The following is a 22,076-nucleotide window of genomic DNA, read 5'->3' as shown; positions in this document are numbered from 1 at the left end:
ATACTCTTCAAAAGTCAAATTTTCCCTGCAATTTCGGAATTTCTCAAAGAGTTATTAAGACTTGATAAGACTTGTTCAGTTTTACAGGAAAAAGAAGAAAATATTTCTTTTCAAAAAAATTACTTATCAGAATTAAATAAAACTATAAAAAAGAATTAATGCATGTTTTAAAAATTTTTTTAAATAATATTTTCATCACGAAAATACTTTGATGGGCATCGAATCACTCATAGTTGAGCAAGTCAAAACATCAACAGCAAATGAAGTGCACTTGATGTTGGAAACAGATACTACTCAAAGAGTAAATCCAATCGGTATTTAATTTGGACTATCAAATATTAAAGTCAACTTTCTAGGTAGGAAAGAATTTTCTATCCACACGCTATCTGCTGGAATTAATTGATACCTAACATATTTTAGTTTACGAATTTACAGTTAGAATCTTTGAGTGTTCTTAGTTTCTAATAGGTGGCATGTGGTTAGAAAATTCTTTCCTACCTAGAAAGTTGACTTTAATATTTGATAGTCCAAATTAAATACCGATTGGATTTACTCTTTGAGTAATATCTGTTTCCAACAGCAAGTGCACTTCATTTGCTGTTGATGTTTTGACTTGCTCAACTATGAGTGATTCGATGCCCATCAAAGTATTTTCGTGATGAAAATATTATTTAAAAAAATTTTTTTAAAACATGCATTAATTCTTTTTTATAGTTTTATTTAATTCTGATAAGTAATTTTTTTGAAAAGAAATATTTTCTTCTTTTCCTGTAAAACTGAGCAAGCCTTATCAAGTCTTAATAACTCTTTGAGAAATTCCGAAATTGCAGGGAAAATTTGACTTTTGATGAGTATTGCAGAGTTTTGAAGACTTATTAAGTCTTTCCTTCACTTAGTTAGGGATGTGAAGAATTTCGAAAAGTCTTATTCAGAGTTATAAAGACTTGTCAAGAGTTTTTTCAGAGAATTATTTCCACAAGGGTAGTGCGTTGCATAACTAAAAATTAAATATTAATGTGTATAATTAACACATATGCTTATGTATAGTTACATTACTAACGTGAACAAACTATATACTTATTGCTATACGTCATTTTCGTCCAAAACTGCTTGTATGTTTCTGTCTGGAGTTGGGAGTCGGAAATATATTTTCTGTTATAACCCAAAAGAAAAGGTTATACACACGGAAAGAATCTTTAATGGCAAACTGTTTTCTTTTAATTGGCACATGCTCGATCGAAACTTCCCGAAATCTATAGATAGTTTTATAAGGTCTGGTAATTTCATCACGGACTTTTTTTCATCGCTTGGAGTTCTAAGTGTGCAGTTCGTTTGACAATAAAAATAGAAGGTTTTCTTCATTGACAAGTAAGCGAAAGTCTTGATTTGTGAAAAACTGAAATTCATAATAGTAACTTCAGAAATCGGAATCAGGTAAGAAAATTTTCTAACTATCACAAGTAGTTATTGATAATTGAAATTGGAATTTTGTCAAACTCTGTGCGGTATCAAATTGATTACACTGTAAAAAAAAAACCGGTGTAAGTCCGGTGTTAAATTTAACACCGAAATCGTATGTAACACCGTTTGCGGTGTAAATATTTTTTTCGGTGTTAAAACGGTGTTATAAATTTTCCGGCAGCATAAATTTGTTTTAATTAACACAATATTTATAATCGAACCGTACATCTTTAATAATTGGAAATAAATAATAAAAAAATAATAAAAGAGGAAAATATTGATATTTAAAATTTTTTTAACGTAAAAAGCAATTTGAAGCTAAGCATAATTACTTCAAAAACTTAATTTCTCTATACAAAAATTATATCAATGTTCCAAAAATATTAGCTACTCAGCACCAAAAATTCGTTTACTACAAATGGAATGAATTGAACAAAAATGACAATATTTTAGAACTCGGAAAAGGAGCTTATATCTTAAAAAATATCAGTAGTTGACAAAATACAAGGTCATTTCTTAATTATTGACATTTTTAAAGATATAAGCTCATACCGACGTTTCACGCATCAAGAGCTTTCATTTAAGTACCCACATGCATTTTGATATATTTTTCATATATTCATATATATATGATATATATAAATATATGAAAAAATGATGTGGGCACTTAAATGAAAGGTCTTGATGAGTGTAACAACGGGATGAGCTTATATATTTAAAAATGTCAATAGTTCACAAGATACAAGGTCATTTCTTAATTATGTATTTAGAAATAGAGCATTTTCGAATGCAGCCTAAATACTTATCATCATAAATTGACTATTAGTGAGAATGATATGAAACCATGAAAAAACACAACTCCAGGTCAAAACTTTTCCAACGATACCAAATTTAACCATAAAACTTTTACTTTACTCCGTAAAATAGCATAATATCAAAAAAATATATTTTAAAATATTTATTTCTACGTGTTTATATTTAAAATCTAATATCGTACAAGCCTGAAACTAAACAATCAAATTATATTAATTAATGAGAAATTTCAGGAAATACATTTACACGTTTAATGGTGTAAAATTTAGAATTCACACCGTTCAAATTTAACATTACACTTATTGTGTTTTTCACACCATCGGTGTTAAAAATTTTTGCACCGAATCATTTACACCACACCGAGCCCAAAAAATTTTTTACAGTGTAACTACTATATAGTTTCTAAACATTTATTACTGTAAATATTTCATAACTTGCTGTATTTATTATATTAAGTTAATTTATGTTTTATTTCATTTTAGTCTAATTGTAAAATAAACATTAATTTGTTCAATTTTAATCAATATCTAATATTTTTTAGTGTTTCATAAATTCTTTACTGATAATACACCGATACGGAGTTACTGTACACCGCTGTAACACCGATTTAACACCGGTAACACCGATTTAACACCGCCGAGAACCATTTTAACACCGGTGTTAATTGACCGGTGTTGCACAGCGGTGTTAAAATGAATCCATTTTAACACCGCTTTTTTTACAGTGTATGTGTATGATTATTGTAATATTATCTAATGATTTCTATATCGTTTTTTAAACTTTGTAGAGTCCCATTAAGAAGTTGTAATTATGATATTAACTTTAATTTGATAGTATTTTCGTTTTGTGTTTATTTACAGAATGAGTCAAGAATTCTTTTAAATTATAACTTATCAAAATCCCTTCGAATTACTCAAACGTCTACATTATTATCATAAGAGCAGAAATTCAGCTTAATATTTCAACATAACCTTACCTAAATCTACAGTTAAATCAATCCTTCAAAATTTACATTTTCCGAAAAGCTTAAATTATCTTTTAATGTTCTCTGAAATTATTTTAACTTGTAGATATAATACGAACGAAAAATTTTTATTATGTAAAGTCAATTATGCTTTATAAAGGGTATAATTTGCGTTTTCTCGATCAATGTCAATAGTAAACCACTTTATATAGTCTACATCACATAAAAAAATTTGTATATCATGACTTTTTTCGATGTAAATTTTGTTTATTTAATCTACATTTATTTTCAATGCAAGAAATTATACATTTCTATGATGGGTGATAATAATGAACGGAAAAGACATTCAGATGTAGTTCATAAACGTAATATTAAGAAAATGAAACGATACCGTCAATTGTGCTCAAATGATGAAGAATTTCTCTCTTTCAGAAGTGAATTTTTAGAAAAGGTAAAAATTGATTTCTCTAGAAACTTAAGTTATAAAATTAAAAAATGTAACTATTTGAAAAAATTTTTTTTTACTAGGAAAAGTTATGATCACCTTGTTTACTACTGTTTAATTATCAGCTAAATTCATAAGTTATAATTTTTTAACCAATTTACTCAAATTGAATATTTTCTAAAATATTCTTTTGCGTTCAAAATAAATGTAAAGTTAAAAACATCTTTATTTTCTCCTATGAGTTTTGGATGCCTGCATGCGGGTCGCTAGACTCAAGTACCTACTTTTATGACTCTCTGGCCGTTGAGGTCGTATAAATGCAACCTCTTGTTCTCTTCGTAACCCGAACGCTCATCTGGTTCCCGAGTCGAAATTTTAAAACCCTATCTGAGCCTTGTAGAGCCTGAATCCTTTGATGTGAGTACTTGCCGCCTCGATTTTAAAACCCTTTTCAACCTAACTCGCCTGAAATAAGGGTAAGGAGGAGTGAACTAGAGTTTAGTTCGACGTTTAAAACTCTTTTTCATCCTAGTACGCCTTAAATAAGTACGAAAAAGGATGAACCAGGGTTTAGTTTGAAATTTAAGACTCTGTTTTAACCTATATACTAGTCGAACCTGTAAATTTTTGTTCAGGATGAAAAAGGGATTAAGACTTAGAAATTATTTTTCTTATAATATTGATAAGAAAGTAAAATTTAAAAAAAATACAAAAAATTAACAAATAAAAGATAATTTAATAAATGAATAATGAGTTTAATGATTGAGTTACAGATACTCGAAATTACATAAAAAATTTCATTTTTCAAATCAAAAATGTTGATTGGCTTGATGTTATAATAAAATATATGTAAAAATATTGAAAGTAACAAGTATGATGAAGATTTTACTCAAATTCCTTTGAATTAATTGGTTGAGATAAATAAATTTGATCATCAATTGAAATAAAAAAGCATACGTGTTTTAAAGAAGACACAGGAATGGTTATATAATTATTTGTTTCTTCACATCTGTGAAGATAAGGAAGCGCACAACTTATATCAGTATCATTATTTACCCTAAATTGATCGACAGATAAAATTTCTTGGGCAATCGCATAATGTACATAATTGCAGTTGCAAGCATAAACATGGTCACACTCATTATTCAAAACACGAACAAAACAAAAGATAGATGCAAAACATAACTGACCGTCATAATTTTGATATGCAACATATGAGGACTCAGTTTGTAAGCTTCTTGAATATTCTTTCGAGACATAAATTTTACTATCCTTCAAAAGTCTTAAATATTTTTGAATACGACGAGCTGGTAATAAAAATCTTATCGCTTCAAGTACAAAATCGGGTAAATCTTCAAGAATAATTGTTTCATAAGTTCCAAGTGTATGACAGTTATTAAATATACGTTCGTTGATTTTAGCTTTCCTTTTTTACCAAAACAAAAGTCCCGAATATCACCATCAGCAAGTCGATCTTTGTATTTTTGCATTTTGAGTAGCTGGTAATGAGAAGAAACGATTTGTGAATCTATGTGTGTTTTTCCATTAATAAGTGCCAAAATTTGGCCATTCAAATCTTCATATCCGTAACATTGATATCCCCACAAAGGTCCTAAGTTAATAACACATTCATGAAGGTGCTGTATCAGATGCAAATTTATGGAGCAGAACTGAAGTCCGTATAATTCCTGAAATTCTCTGACAAATTTATTAAGAAAATTTGCAGCTAATTGTAACATATTCTGATCGATTGAATCAGCACTTAAGAATGCTACTCCATAAATTAACAATAATAAATGATTAAAAAAATCATTTCTCATTATTCCATGTAATACTGGGACTGAATAATAGAAAAACCATGCTTTCAACTCAGATGCTTTCCAGTGGGTAAGGTCTTCAATTGCACGAGGCATGCGGTGGATAAACTTAGGTGGTTTGATAGCTAAAAGTCGTTGGTTCACTACATCTTTAACATGATATAAAGAAAAAGGTAAGGCACTGTAAGAACTATCAAACCAAAGTGTCAGCAGCTTTTTAACAACTCCACCGTCTATGCAGTGCATTCTGTCAATTGCTGTCCCAATAATGAAATTTGGCATGAACTTTGACAAGGCACAAGGTCCTTTAACACCCATCACCGTAACACCTGATTCGAAAGCAATAGTCCCATAATCTACCGTTTCTTGAGACGTTCGCAGGGGTAAATCCATATTGTACGGATATACATGCGTTGTTCCACCAGACGGTAATTGAAACGATTCACCTGGTACTTTACAAATGTGACAACCAAACTCCCCATTAAATTGGACCATGTTCAACATCTGGCATTTGGCAACCATGTCACAAGTCCCCATCAATAAAATTGCTTTTACATTGATGATTTGATTATCTGGCAGCATAAATTGATGACCGTCGATGAGCTGTTGAAATTGAGACTGTAGTTTATGCACAAAATAGTTCATGCTCGGTTTTATTTTCCCAAATGCTAATCCAGCGAGTAACATATTCTCTCGATTCATGCGCTCTTTGTAAGGTAACTCATTAATAGTTAAGTAAATTGGACATATACTAACACCAGAGGATTTAAACACTGGCACACCATCAGTATACCACGTGAAAGACAAATTATTTGCATTTGCCAAAAGTCTTCAGTGTTCCAGTCTTCATATAACTTTCCATCATATATGTCACTTATTGTATTTGGTTCCAAATTATTCCTCTGAAATCGTGATTGCAGTTTATCATAAAAATGTGGTCGCCTAAATAATTCTGCCAATTGCTCAATAAACGAAAGCTCAATAAAATATAATGCTTTATATCCTTTTTTTCCTTGGCAATCAAGACATACATCTTGAACCGAATTTAAACCATTCAAACATAGAGAACAATAATAATGTTTTATTATCGTTTGAGCTTGATTATTTGTTAGCCTAAAAACTTTTTAAATTTGTATAAACTATTACGGTGTAAATTCTCTCCGATACAATGCATATTAAGTACTGCAATCATGTCCGACAAACATGACTGAGAAATATTATGATTCAGGAAAATAGTTAATATTAGCAGCATACTTTGACTTAATGTCAGCGGAGAGTTGGTATATAATGGCGGATCGTAGTCACCTTCTATATGATGGCGATTATTATCGTTATCATCATCATCGTCGTCATCATCATCATCATCATCGTCGTCATCATTGTTATCATTGGCACCGTCCAATACTCTTTCTTCTTCTACTGGTTCATTTTCTTCAACAAGTTCTTCTTCTTCTACGCGTTCCTCTTCTGCTGCCTGTTCCTGCTCTTCTATTGGTTCTTCTTCTTCTACTCGTTCCTCTTCTTCATCTCCTCTGATTATTTGGTCCTCCATCTGTTCTATTCTTTCCTCAGCTTCATAATCAGATTCTTCATCGTCCATTCTTTCAGGTGAAGCATTGTTGTGTGGTAAATAATGTTCAATCTGAAATCATACAAAATTGATAATTAAATAATCACACTAGAAATTATCTTACTTCATTTTTTAGACTAAAAGAAAATCTTAACATAGAAGGAGACGGTAGCTTTTCGCGTCAAACACGCGTTTGAATAAATTAAAAGTGAATCAATATAATAGAGTAATTACCACGAAATAATAAAAGAATATTTCTGAATAAAAATCTAATGAACGCCACAAAAAAAACCATAATGATAGTAAAAAAAAAAATAAAAATAATAACTATAATTTAACAATAAATATTAATTTACAATTATCTTTGCAAAAAAAATAATTTTTCAAGAAACAATCCCATTAAAAAAACAATGGTAGATTCATATCTTGTATTTATTTCAAATATAACATATTTTCCCTCAGTAAGTGAAAAATAAAACAAGTAAAAAACAGTAATTGATATATCGTGTTGAAATTAAAAGAAATCATTTTTCGATAAAGTTAAAAAAAAAATTTTAATAATTGTCATATTTTACATTGATAATTTTCTAACAGCATCTATCAGTCAGCATTTGGAGTAAGTATATAAGTAGAATTAAAGTTTCTAATTATTATATTTATTAAATAGTAGGTTATTGTATAGAAGTAATTATTTATTATAATTTATTATTTACTTAACATACAAATTAATATAAATATTTTTACCTGTATTGGCATTTCTTCACGGGCTTCAGTTCGATCTAGCCTCAAATCATTTGGTTGGTTACTATTCATAAACCTTAAATTTTCTCGTTTCTGTTTCACTGAAAGTTCGCAGAATGACTTTCGTGGAATCGGTGGTCGATCACTCATGTTTCCAAAATAAAATAAATTGTTTATAAGTTTTAGTTTTTATCACTCAAAATTACTTGCTGGTTGTATGTAAACATAAACATTAAAGCGGCGGCCATTACAATAAAACGTTTAGTTACGTGCGCGGTGGCAGCACTGCATTATTTCTTTAACTGTCGATAGTCGATAAAGGTGCACATTGTACATATAATTACATGACTAACCAAAGTTCTCGAAAAGTTAGTTGTTATTTTTCATGGCGGCATGTATTGTTTTATTTATAATTTATAAAAAATTTTTATAGTTGTTGATTTTTGATTATCCAAAATAATTAAGATGCCTCCAAAAAACGCTTCTAAAAAAACTCCAAAGAAGACAAAAGCAAGTGGTGAAAATAAATTCACCAAAAACTCTTTGGCTTTAATATGGTGGATTAACGAAGGTTCGAAAGATATTATATCAGTGTCTCGAATATCAAAAACCATCGAACCGTGGGTTCAATAGTAAAGTTACTTTGGAAAAATGCAGAAACTAAAGAAACCAGATTGTACGAGGCTAAAATTATTGCATTTGACAGTAAGTTATTGAGTTCTTATTTTAAATTTTATCTTTGACGGAATATGTTGATTTCTAACCTCCAATATATTATGATCATTATGTCACAATCAATATTAGTAACAAATATTAATAAAAGTAGAGTCCGATTATAATTTAAAATTTTTATTTTTGCAAGGCAATGATAGTTTTGTTTTTTTTTTTTTTTTTTTTTCAGCAAATTATGATAAGTTAAATAATATACTTCTGGATGACAAGGGTGAAGTTCACGACTTTAATGATAAATTGTTTACCGAAAAGGTATTACAACAAAAAAGAAAAGCTACTGGTGACAATAAAACTATCAAAAAATCAAAAATAGACCAAAAAAATCAGCTTGAAGATCAGTTACTCCGTACACCGTCTTTATTTTCATCTTGTAAACCTACCGAATCAATTTTGAAGCAAAAAAATTCACAAAGTGTTCCCACAGCAACATGCGTCTCAAACTGTACTCAACCACCGACTTATACTTTGCCTTCAAGTAGCATTTCTTCAAATGTTGAATCATATGATCATTCAAGTGAAATTCATAACAACTACGTGAAAATTAATCATAGTGCTGTGGGACATGATGTCTCTAATCTTAAAATTTTTAATTCTCCGAAGGTTTTATCTCCATTATCATACCAATGTCATAATTTAGATACCCACGTACAAACGCTTCAAAGTCATAACTATGGTAAAGCAAGAGTTGAAGATAATTATGAAGATTCTGGTCCTCTAGACTTCTCGAAAAATAGCAATGCCGTATCAATCACTTCAATAGCCAGCAATACTAAATCTTTTTTAACAACGTCACTTATTAATAATGAAACTTCCGATGAAACAGATTTAGCTCACAGTGAAATTTCCGCCAACATTGAACCATCTGCACTTACAAATGACGATTCAAGGGAATCAAGTGATTCTGCAGCTATGATTATTAACAATGAACCAGAGAAAATCGACAACATTGAAGAAATACAGACCTCTGAACCTGATGTTGGAGCCTTACATACATTTTTCCCTAAAGAAGGTGGTAAATTTTTTAATAATGATAATCTAGTTACAAAGGTGAAAAATTAATTAAATATTTTTTAGTTACGGAAGAAACTATTCAATTTTTCGAAAGCGTTCATGCTGGTATAAAACAAGCGCATGAGCAACAAACGAAGAAAAATTCTCACTTAAGCAATGATACAAAGGTTAAAATTTATTATTTACAATAGAAAATAATGATAAATAAGTAATAATAATAAATCTGTGGCTTAAATTATATAAAGCAATTTTACAACTTTAATAATCACTAAGAAACATCAAATATTTAGGTGCAAATACTTAAATACTAGAAACAGAAAAATTATTTAAGTTTATAAAAAAACGCTTTCATTTTTTTGCATGCTAACATTTTAAAAATATCATTAATATTACTTTTTTTACAGATACCGCAAGAGTTTTATATACCTGGAGAGAATAAAGTAATTTATACTATTTTGCTAGTAATAATAAATGAAAACAATGCAACCATAATTTTACGTATGAATTTTTTTTTTATCCGAGAAATCTGTATTTCATGAAATAATGTTTATTTAAAAAATGATAGTAAAAATATAGTAGGAATTGAAATATTAGCTGAACTTTAAATGTGTCTTACGAGTTTCTAAAAGTTCTAGATATTGATACATTTTAAATAATTTTGCATTGGTTTCTATTTCACAATTACTGTTATAATTAAAAACATTTATGAATGAAAGAATCACTTCCTTACAGATTGAAATTTGGGTTGGTTCAGGACTTTATTTACCAACAGAGAGAATGATTTTCATTGTTAATAATTCTGCTGACAAGAAACAGAAACCAAGCTGGAAAAAATTTGTGGGATTAGTTATGCTAGAAGTATATGGAGAGAGTATTGGGAATTTTTCGGCAAAGGGTTTACGAGGAAGTCAACATTTAGGCATTGATTCAAAATTGTTTGCTGCTACATTCGGTAAGTTGGACAAAATATAATCAATCAAACAATATTATCGGTGATTTACTATTCTTTTTTTTTTTTTTAGATTTGGTTAAATCAAAATTTACTGATGATAAAATCACCAAAAAAGCTACATATCTGTCATTAATTCTCTGGCATGGAAAAAAAGAACCAAAGAAACGCCTGTAGCTCCAGATGAAAGTAAGTTTCTTATTTTACAGTCAAAAATTCTAAATTTAGTAATTATTTATGTTGTTTAATAGTTTCCGAAAAAAATCTTACATTTTTTCAAAAAATAATAGTTGCTTTGAAAAAAAATCTTGTATGGCAAAGTAGTGGACAATCTATAACTAAGGTAAAAATTTATGGATCTCATTCGTTTAATTGGTAGTTTGTAATTGTTCTTTTTTATTTTAGTCAGAAAAAAATCTTTTGGATCCTGGTTTGCGTAAGGTAAGGCTTTACACGTCATGAAAATTGTAAGGTTACGACTAAACAATTTTCCAATTTTATAGTTAGTATGTACATTTCAAATTACATAAAATTTCATATTTTGCAGACTAAAATTAGTGATAAATATAGCATCTACTTTCCGACAGATGTTGTTTCGTACATTGAAAGAAAGTCTACTATTGAGTCTGGTCACTCAGATTGGAAAATATTAGTGAAAATGGCTCTTCTGGAAGTTTATGAATCAGATATAGTCAATTATTCAGCAAAAGGTACCAGGTGCAATAAAAAAACGGGTATTGATCCGTCAGTGTATAATGCAATTTTAGGTGAATATCTAATAATAAGCAAAATATGAAATAAGTTAATTAAACTTATAAGACAGACTCATATAATAAGAGTTCACAATTAATAATAAAATTTCTTATAGATTGGGCGCGATCTAGGACTTCAGAAGAGATCCAAGAGAAAGACTTCGTTTCTTACGTAAATAAATTTATTTATAATAAGAGACAATATTCTGGAGGCTCTCTTTCAAAAAATGAGCCGACACCAGAAAATAAAGGAAACATCCAGTTAGACAATCAACCGAAATCATCAATCGGCAATACTCTTCACAATCCTCCTGAAAATATAGATGAAGTGCCATTGGATAATATGCCACCGTGTAATTTAAATTCCTCAGACCAGGTTCACCATAACGTGAATAAGGGCTTAGATTTTGTACCTCAAGGTCGTAAGTATCCATTAAGTGTTGAAAATTATGAAAATTCGATGGATGTACCACCAAGCTACGTGCCAACTTATAATCCACATTCTGTAAACCAATTTCAAAATTATTCGAATTGGAGCTCAAATTATGTATCTCCATATGGTGAGTATCCACCAAATGTAACAAGTAATCATATCCAACAATCGATGGATATACTCCAATATAATTATAATTATGAACAAGACCGAACATACTACAACTTTTGAAGTTGTAATTTAAATGTTTTTACTTCTGAGACGAATGATAATTATTATTTTTTCTTTATTGCTGACTATTTAGACTCAAGATTTTTAACTTAATTTTTGTCTTTACTATTTTTTAAAATGTTAGTGTTTTCAAAATCTTAAAATATCTTTTACTGTACTTTTGTGTGTTTTTGTACTATTAAACTTAGTAATAAAATAATCAACCAATGGGAATATATTGATTATTTAGTTGTAATTTTCAAAAAAGTAGACATTTAAGAAAAAATATGTTATTTATATTTATATATTTGGAAATAATGAATATATATATATATATTGAAACTTTCAGGAACTTATTTTTTTTTGGTCTATAAAATTATGATGTAACGAGAAAAAAAATTTAAAAAAAAAAAAAATTTCGATTTTTGACGATTTTTGAAATTTAAAAAATTTGGAGTGACCTCTTAAAATTTTTTTTTTTGAGCTGTTCTTTGGAGAGGGCTCTTAAAACATCAAAAATTGACATTTTTTCACTCGAGACTCAAAAAAAAAAAAATAGTCGGTTTTTTTGCGCCACCCTAATATATATATATATATATGTTTACGAATATCTTAACCCATTTTTTCTGAAAAATTAATGAATAATGTGAAAAATTATAAATATAATTATGATTTTTAAATAAAAACAAACTCAATTGAATAATATCGTAATATTTTGATTTTTTTAAATACGGATTTAAAAAATAATATAAGATAGTTAGAAATTTAAATATTATGTTAGAAAAATTTATATTTACATTATAATATATATTTTTTTAAGGTAATTTATAATAATTTATGATAAAGGTATATCTGAAATAAATTGAAAGCACAAAGATAATGCAAAATACTGCGATATTATTCAATTAATTTTGTTTTCATTTGAAAGTAAAATTTTATTTATAATTTTTTATATTATTTAAAATTTAGTGGAAAAAATGTAGGTCATGATATTCGTAAATATAGGTCATCGGACGAACTAGGGTCTAACGGAGTTTTAATTAAAACCCTTTCTCAACCTAACTCGCCTGGAAATGAACATGAGCAGGGTCAAAAGGAGTTTAAATTTAAAACCTTTTTCAACCTAACTCGCCTGAAAACGAACGTATGTAGGCGCTACTGGAGTGAAACGGGGTTTAATTTTAATCGAGTCCTCTATCTTCTAAAACCCATTTCAACCTGGCGTTTAGACTAAAAACTATGCTAGGTTGAAACGGAGTTTAAATTAAATAAAATTTCGACTCGGGAAGTATCAAACTTCTTTACATATAAATGCACTGAAGTTAGCTGACACTTGGCAATTTTCGTATTTTTGTACCAGGCAAATATTATTAAAATTGCACTTAAAAATTTTTAAATTAACAAGATGTGTATTATTTTAAAAAAGTTTCTTTTCCAATTTAATTCATTACAAAAATTCAAAAAATTATCAAATGTCACCTAATGTGTGTTTCATAAATTTTTACAGAATAATGAATAATTTTTAAAATAATTTTTTTATCATATAAAACTAAAAATAGTTCATTTTCTTCTGATTTTAGCAGCTTCAATAAATAAAATTCCTTTTGAAATACTGTAGATGTTAGTAAATAATAAAAAAACATAACCTGTACGGTACTTATAAATTTAAAAATATTATCACCTTCCAATTATTATAGAACATCGAGGTTTTTTTTTTTTTTTTTAATTGTAACCGTACAATGTAATATTAAAATTTTTAATCATTTATGTGTCAAACCCAATGAAAGAAAAAGAAGCGTTTCACTTTTCTGTTCTTCGGAATCATATGAATTTAAATTCTATTATTATTAAATGTCTTCCTTTCATCGGGAAAAATTATTATTTCCAATAGTACAAAATATATTTTTTTTTAACAAAATAGTTTAACGTTTTAAAATTAAAGCTATGAAAAAACAAGAAAACAATTGAATATTTTTATAGAATTAATTATTTTGTAATATATAAGACATTAACTAATTATTTATTACTTACCGCCAGTTTTTAATATCAAGCACTTCAACACTTTTCCTCTTTCTTCATATAAATATACCTTGCTCTTCGATAGTGAATTATATTTATCGAAATATTTTATTTTATTTGTCTCAACGACACATCTCTTGTTCAATGATGGAATTTCAATTAACGCAAATTCCATGACGAATTATAATTGTTCTTATTCAGTCAAAGAAATGAATACTGTGGTCACCGTAACACTAAAGACTGCTAATTAAAAGTGTTCTTTTCTGTTGACGAGTATTTACACAAACTATAAATCTCACAGTTTCCCTATCCCCACATCGATCACGTGTATATCATTTTCATTTGTCTGGTAGTGTTTTAATATTATATGCTTCTCAAACATCTTTGAATTATTCAATTTTAAATAAACTTTTCATATTTGGGATATTAAATGCATATAATATAATAGTACATGAGTATAAAGTGGACTTCTGCGTAAAGGACAACGGTCTTTGTAAATATATATTTATATACAAAATTTGTATGCTGAACCTCAAATGTGTATGCTTATATATTCAGTAATATTCATAAAAACAAAATATAACTATATAAACGTTAAAAGTGTACGTGTGATTTACATACCTAAATTTCAGTACGTAATAATTTTACTGGTGAGTATATTTATTTTTTTATTAATACTACTAAAAATATTACGTTATCAATGCGTTAGAAGTAATTATTTATCTTCACAATTATTGCTCTTCAATAATAATAAATAAACTACTCTTCAAAAATAAAATGTAATAAAGGCGGTATCTAACTTCAAATGATAAATTATAGTACTTTTTATAGTTAAAAGTGAAAAAATTAAAATTTTTTTTAAATTTCTGACAGTAATTTCTTGATAAAAAATAATTTCTTGGCATAATTATAAGTAAACATATAAACTTTCAACGGATTTTCTCGTCAATAATTTAATTAAGAATATGTATATATTTCTACGAATTTCTTTTCGTGATTTTTTTGTTTCATTTTATGTATACCTTTCTTTATCAAAAAATATTAACTACACATTGTAAATATGAATAGGATTTTAAGTATTTATTTTCATGTATAAATGGATAAAATTCGTATTTAGGAATATAAAATATGAAAATGAAGATAGCTGACATTTAAATTTTTTTGAATGTTTTTATATTGAAAAAAAATTTATCATAAAAAAATTAAAAAAAAAAATTTCATGTCTAAAAAACTTGAGGAACTATAAATGACATTTTTTTGAAAATAAGTTATCAGTTTTGATTTAATTACTAAAGATAATTGAAAATTTTTAGACAACTGCTAGCTTCTGTATCATTAAAATATTCATTTTTATAAACTATATTCTTTAATATGGAAATAAGAAAAAAAATTCATCGATTATTTGGTAAGTCTACAGTTACAGAAATTATATAATATATTTCTAAAAAAATACGAAATATTAAATTTTACTCAGCATGTGTATATTATATTTTCATGTGTATGGTTTATTTTATATACAGAGGGTACTGCTTCTTCTTAAATAATACCCAATACATACACGCCGGGTTGAGAATTTTTTATTTTTCATTTGTTCAAGAGCATTTCAAGGACAGATCTGAGCATAAACAATATATATATATATTTCTTATTATCGGCTTATTTAGAAAAAATATAATAACGTGTATGAAGTCTCTTCGAAAGACAAGAGAGCAGACTCAAATACTACGATCAACATATACTTCCCGTTGACACTATACGTAACTATATACAGTGTGAGAGCGTCACTCAATACAACAAATACGTGCTTATGCACTGATAGAAGGATTTCTTAGTATTTAAGAAGGCTTCTTTGTATTTAAGAAATCATTTCTTAAACATCATTTCTTAGTATTTAAAAAATATTTCTCAGTATTAAAGAAATATTTCTTAGTATTTAAGAAATATTTCTTAGTTTTTAAATACTGAGAAATGATGTTTAAGAAATGATGTAAATACCAGATTTTTTACTATATATTTTTAAGTTTTATTAATTACATATGTTAATTTTTCAAATGTCTGCTCTATGTATATCATTAAATTTAATAAGTAAGATATTTTTTGAAAACCATGACCATTATTTATAGCTTTGATTTTTTGAAAAATTAAAATTTTTTTTTCTGTACAGATCTAACTATTACTGCATAAAATGCCGCGAGGCTCGTATAAGAGGTATTTACATCGCTACGGCGATGGTGTGATTCCTCGTTCGACTCATTACAAACATTTACAACAGCTTCGCAAGACTGTAAGTAAAATTTATCTATAAAAAATTATAATATATAATAAAGACGAAAGAAATTTCCAAAGACTAGGAAAATATAATTTTGATGTATTTAAAAATTTATGAGAAATAATATAATATAGAGTGAGAGAATTCGCCTGATTCCGTGCCGCCCATACCCATGATAATATACTATATTTGTACTATACCCGTGTCGGTGATCGAGGGCAGGGGTATGATGTATGCATAGTATTATCATAAGCGCGGAATTAGACGAATTCCCACACTGTATAATATATTAAAATTTTAAATTTCTTTGATTTTTATTAGTAATATTATAGTACTTATCATTATTAATATTAGCAAAAACTATTAATTTTAATTAACGATGGTGAAGATCATAACTCAAACTTTAATACATTTAAATCGAAAAATATTGTTCGAATTTTTTACCAAAAAGTTTAGTATAGAATATAATAATCTGTACATGTTTTTGTATACCAGAAAATAGGAAGAATGTTGGAAAATCAACCTGTATTTTGATATAAACTCACTGATTAAAACTAGATTACGATTAATAATTATTAATAATTTATATTTTTAATAATAGTAAAAGCAATGCAAAGTTTCATTCATATATTTTTCATTAAATTTTTTTAGTTGGAAAATGAAAGAAGTGGAATTTCTGTTGAGCCTGCAGATAATATTTTACAGACCACTACAATAAATGTAGATGAATCATCTTCAGTATGTGTTGATCAGAATACAACATCAACATCATCAAGCTCATATAATCCTAATACGAATTGGAGTAAAGATCTACATGAGAAAGTAAATGATAATTTGTGGCTGTATGATGATTATAACGAACAAACTCGAGAAGATGAAATTTGGTTTGATGTAAGTTTTCTAAAATTTGGTTTATGGACTTAAATGATTAATATGGACTTCTTTGAATTTTACGAAAATTGATAATTTATACCATTTCTATATTTTTAGGTGGAGGAGTTACCATCAGTTGAAAATTCTCACGGGCTTTTAAATAATGAACCTGCTGAGGTATGTATGTTGCGTAATAATAAATATTATGTGTATATATATGTATATATATATACATCAATGTATACATATATAATATATATATTAATAGGGAAGATGGGAAGTTCAGAGGAGGGCTTTTACGTTAATGGCATCTTTAATAAATTTCATCTTATGGGTTTCGATTAATGTTCAAAAGAAATAAAGGAGAATTTTTATATGTAATTTAAACAAAAATTTTAATTTCTTGCAAGGAAAATGCCTGTACTATGGAACGAAAATTCTTATAAAAATAGATAAGTTTGATTCCATAAAAATTTTACTGGCAATTAATACGAATAAACACTAAAGTCATATTAATAATTGGATGCCAAAAAAATTTTTACTCTAATTGATTGCATCATTAAATAAAAATATATTTAAACAGTTATAAATGTAAATGTAGGTAGTTTTTAATATCAATTTTCAAAATTAAAATTTGCTGCCAATATTCTATATTTCGAAAAATTAACACTAATAATATTTTTTTTTGTAACCTAGTAAAATGTTAAAAAGTTGATCTAGAACTTTCCATTTTTTATACATATACACTCGAAAATCTTCCATTACGTTGATTTTTAAGCTTTCTGAGCAGATAAACCTGTGAATAATTTAACTTCAACTATTATTTTAGATTTGAGAACTATAATATCTTTTGAACAATAACAAAAAATGTTTGGAAAACGATGGAGAAATTTTCAAAATAAAGCAGTACAATGTTAACAACCCTGATTAAAATAAAGTATTGAGACAAAGGAAAAAGTATTGAAAAGAATGAGATTGATGACAAACAACTAATCCTTTTTAATACTTTTTCCTTTGTTTCAATACTTTTTTTTATCAGGAAAAGGTGATTACGGATTGTTTAAAAAATATTAAAAAAGTATAATTTTGTTATATTTTTCTAAATACTAAATTGTTTAATTTTTTTGCTCAGTTAGCAAAAAACAGCGTTGAAATTTATTTTTAAACATTTAAGAAGTTTTTTGGGAACAAAAATTAGCATAAGACGAGCTTTAAAGTACACCATTTTACCTGCTTTACTTAATTTTGCCCTTTTCTTCTTTTCTATTCAAAAAATTTATAAAAAATTTCTTTATAGATCAATATATTTCAATTATTTAACAAGATATGTATTGAATATTTAAAATATAAACTATCAACTTCAGATGGAACTTTATATAAATTAAGCTAAATAAGTTTTTTAAAAGAAAGTAACTTTGACTTTACGAATTTTTTAAATAATTGCGTTCATAACAGAATTATAAGAGTTATATATTCAATAGCAATAATTTGATATGACAATAAATATAAAGATATGTTATCCCTAACTTAAAAAAAATTTTTTAGTGTTTGATGTATTCATATTTAAATTTTTTATTTTATATTCCTAAATACTTTTAGTATTTTTTAACATCTTTTCTTACAGAAATATTATATTAATTACTTTGTTTAAATCAGAGATACTGTTTTGTTTCATAGATATAAATATTTTTCGACTTATAAAAATTATAATTGAGTAATTGCGATTATTTATTCGTTTTTAACAAATATAAACCATTATTAGAATTAATTTTCTGCAAGTGCATATATATTGTTGTGAGAGCGATAAGAAAAGTTCCTTTTTAATTAAAACCTAAATTATGCATACAGTAATTAATGTAGTTTTCAAGGATGAATATAATCTGATTTAAAGAATTTCAATCTATCTATAAGCAGAACTAACTAAATATTGTTTACAAAAATAATAATAATTTTAAAAACTCGTTAAATTTAATTAATTCATTTTTTCTAGATGCCATGCGATCATAGCTCAAATACTAGTAATGATGAGGATTCATACAATCAACCTCTTTGCAATTGCACATCAATAACAAGAGGAGAAGCACTGTTAATGACACTTCTATTGGGAGTAGAAGAATCTTTAACATGGAAATCGATTACTGCGATTTTATCATTAATAAATACTCTATTTGGGAGAAAAGTCGTCTTGGATTCAAAATTTACATTGTTTAAAGCTTTACAACTGAATGAGAAGATGATATCCTTTCATATGTATTGTAACAACTGCATGTATTATCTTGGTGTACAAAATAATGCAGACACAAAAGGATTAATATGTGAAAATTGTGGAAACCCCGACGAACCTTCGGATATAGCATATTTTATAACTCTGAATATGATGACGCAATTGAAAATAACGCTACAAGACCCTGAAGTACAACAAGCATTATTTGAGCATTTTGAAAAAACTGAAAATATCGAAGATAACGGTGCTATTAAAAATATTACCGACGGCCAAATATATAAAAAATTATGTAAGCCAAATAATCCATTATGTAAAAGTAATAACTTGACATATACATTTAATACTGATGGCTGTCAAAAATCTAAGTCCAGTAAAATTTCAACTTGGCCAATATTTGCAGTTATCAATGAGTTACCTATCAAACTTCAGAAAAAACACATGATTATGTCTGGAATATGGGTTAATAATAAGGATCCAGACATGTTGTTATTTTTGAAACCATTTGTAGACGAAGCAAATGAGTTGTCAGATAAAGGTATCAAATGGACGTTGAGAAATAAAGTGATAAAAAGTAAATTTATTCCAATATGCTCGGTTGTTGATTCAGTAGCTCGATGCAAACTATTAAATATGAAACAATTTAATGGTTTTTACGGTTGCACTTTCTGTGAGCATCCGACTAATTCAGTGGATGGATCTAGAAGATTTTGTATATCAACAGTTATTCCGAAAGATCGTACTGATGCATCAATAAAAAAAAATATGGAACTTGCAGCTGAGAGTGAATATGGGACCAACGTTATGGGTATTTGGGGGCCATCAGCGTTAATGAATTTAAAGTATTTTGATATAGCTGATGGAATGTCTCCAGACTACATGCATGCATTTCTTATTGGCGCAGTAAAGCAACACACAAATATTTTATTAACTTCGTTTGGTAAAGATTATTATGTCGGTAACCCTAATCAGTTAAATGCTATAGATGAACGATTATTGAATTTTAAACATCCCACATGCATAACGCGGTCATCAAGAACTATAAAAGACAGAGAAATGTGGAAAGCAAATGAATGGCGGTCATGGCTGCTTTTCTATTGTTTAATTTGTATGAAAGATATTCTTCCTAGCAAATATTTCAATCATCTTGCTTTACTAGTTGAAGCGCTAAGTATAATGTTATCTGGAAAAATAAAGGTAGAAGAATTGCGTACGGCTGGTGATTTATTAACAAGATATGTAGTACTGTACCAAGACTATTTTGGTAAAGCAGCGATGACTTACAACATTCATTTGCTTTTACATGTGGAAAAAAGTGTATTAAATCTCGGACCACTATGGTATCATAGTACATTTATTTTTGAAAATGAAAATCACTTCATTTTGAAAATGCAAAAAAGTCCAACTCATTTAGCTCTTCAAATAGCTCGGAGATTTATATTTGAGAAATCTGTACCAGCATTAAACAGAAAATTAATTAAAAGTAATGATTTTAATATTTTTTGCGAAAGAAATTTAACGGGAAGGTTAAAAAAAATATTCCAAATCGATGGCTGTACCCTGATTGGTAAAGGACAAGATTATCAATTAACAATAACTGAACAGAAACTTTTCAAAGCAGCCAAGTAATGTCGATCATTTAATAAATTTATCTGTAACGGTAACCGGTATACATCGAGTAATTACCGATTATGTCAAAGGATTAATGACTCTTTAATAGAACTCAAGAATGGAGAAACAGGTATAATAAAAAATATTGTATACTTCGATACAGAAGTAAACAAAGAAATTTATATTTGTTATGAAAAAATTATTAACGAAAACAAATATTTTCATAAAACTAGTCAGGTAACAGTACATAACATTGTAAAATGTCAATTGACTAATAATATGCGCTTGTGTAAACCAGAAAACATTAAACAACCATGTATATTAACTAAAATACTAAACCAATATTACATAATTAAAATACCAGAAGGATGTTCTCAAAATGAATGAAGAACTTAATAGTTTTATTACTTCATTAAGAAACTGTTTTTGTACGATGCTACTATTGTTAGTGTGATAAAAAAAGTGTAAAAATAGATATTCAATTAAAATGATTAAGGACTTGCATAACGTAATAATTATCATGTTATAAATATGTAAAAATTATTGTAAAAAGAACTCTGATTGTGTACTTGGAAATGCATGCTTTATTATTTTGGTCGTTTTAGAAATTTCTTTATCTGAAATTGTAATTTCGTAAACAATTTAAAATTTAAAATTTAAAATTAGCTTTGAAAATATTGAAAATGATAATGTAAAATAAAAAAATTTATAAAAAAAAACACCTTTCATTTTTCTCCCTATTGGCACAGACAGTAAAACAATCCTTTAATAATTATAATGAGCATTATTAAAAAATTCGTGATCATCATTTTAAAATCTTTCTAAAGATTATAGAAATATTTTTCAGAAAATTACATAAATTTCAGAGATTTTTCTTAAAATTTCTGGAAAACACTTTAGAATACTTTTCAAGAGACTTAATATAGTTCCGGGGAATTATTTATTATCTTTGAAAAAGTCTGAAAAAGTTATATTCTGTATTGTACCGATTCTCTGAAATATTATTTAAAAAATCAAACGAACTCTTTTAGCAGAGTCTCAATTCTTAAACAAATATTTTCTTCAAATCTCTTTTAAAAGTTTTTTTCCATTTTTTCAGACTTTATTCGACATAGTCAGAAAAAATAACACTTTAAGAAGTCTTATTCGGACTTTTAATTGACTTATTTTTACTTTTAAAAGAAA

The 22,076-nt window shown here is 27.4% G+C and overlaps 2 protein-coding genes across 3 annotated transcripts; both read left to right on the top strand.

Moving 5' to 3' along the window:
- The first annotated feature begins 8,276 nt into the window (after window positions 1-8,276).
- On the top strand, window positions 8,277-10,680 carry LOC141532969 (uncharacterized). Its single transcript, XM_074251602.1, has 7 exons — window positions 8,277-8,368; window positions 8,404-8,516; window positions 8,713-9,552; window positions 9,618-9,721; window positions 9,959-9,994; window positions 10,287-10,506; window positions 10,577-10,680. Exons 1-7 carry the CDS (start codon window positions 8,277-8,279, stop codon window positions 10,678-10,680), a joined length of 1,509 nt encoding a protein of 502 aa, XP_074107703.1.
- Window positions 10,681-14,291: 3,611 nt separating this feature from the next.
- On the top strand, window positions 14,292-21,873 carry LOC141532993 (uncharacterized). Of its 2 annotated transcripts, none has more exons than XM_074251634.1 (5): window positions 14,292-14,567; window positions 16,082-16,201; window positions 16,838-17,077; window positions 17,177-17,236; window positions 19,050-21,873. In XM_074251634.1, exons 2-5 carry the CDS (start codon window positions 16,103-16,105, stop codon window positions 20,907-20,909), a joined length of 2,259 nt encoding a protein of 752 aa, XP_074107735.1. In that variant the 5' UTR covers window positions 14,292-14,567; window positions 16,082-16,102; the 3' UTR covers window positions 20,910-21,873. The 2 variants fall into 2 exon arrangements, with proteins under 2 accessions (XP_074107735.1, XP_074107736.1); XM_074251635.1 differs by lacking the exon at window positions 14,292-14,567 and adding an exon at window positions 15,959-16,002.
- The last annotated feature ends 203 nt before the right edge of the window (window positions 21,874-22,076 follow it).

This window comes from Cotesia typhae, unplaced genomic scaffold (genome assembly GCF_013202065.1).
Source record: "Cotesia typhae breed Kobodo isofemale line unplaced genomic scaffold, CoteBio_Ctyphae contig_77, whole genome shotgun sequence".
Lineage (NCBI taxonomy): Eukaryota > Metazoa > Arthropoda > Insecta > Hymenoptera > Braconidae > Cotesia > Cotesia typhae.
The sequence above is the reverse complement of the archived record's forward strand: the minus strand, read 5'-3'. Positions and strand labels throughout refer to the sequence as shown.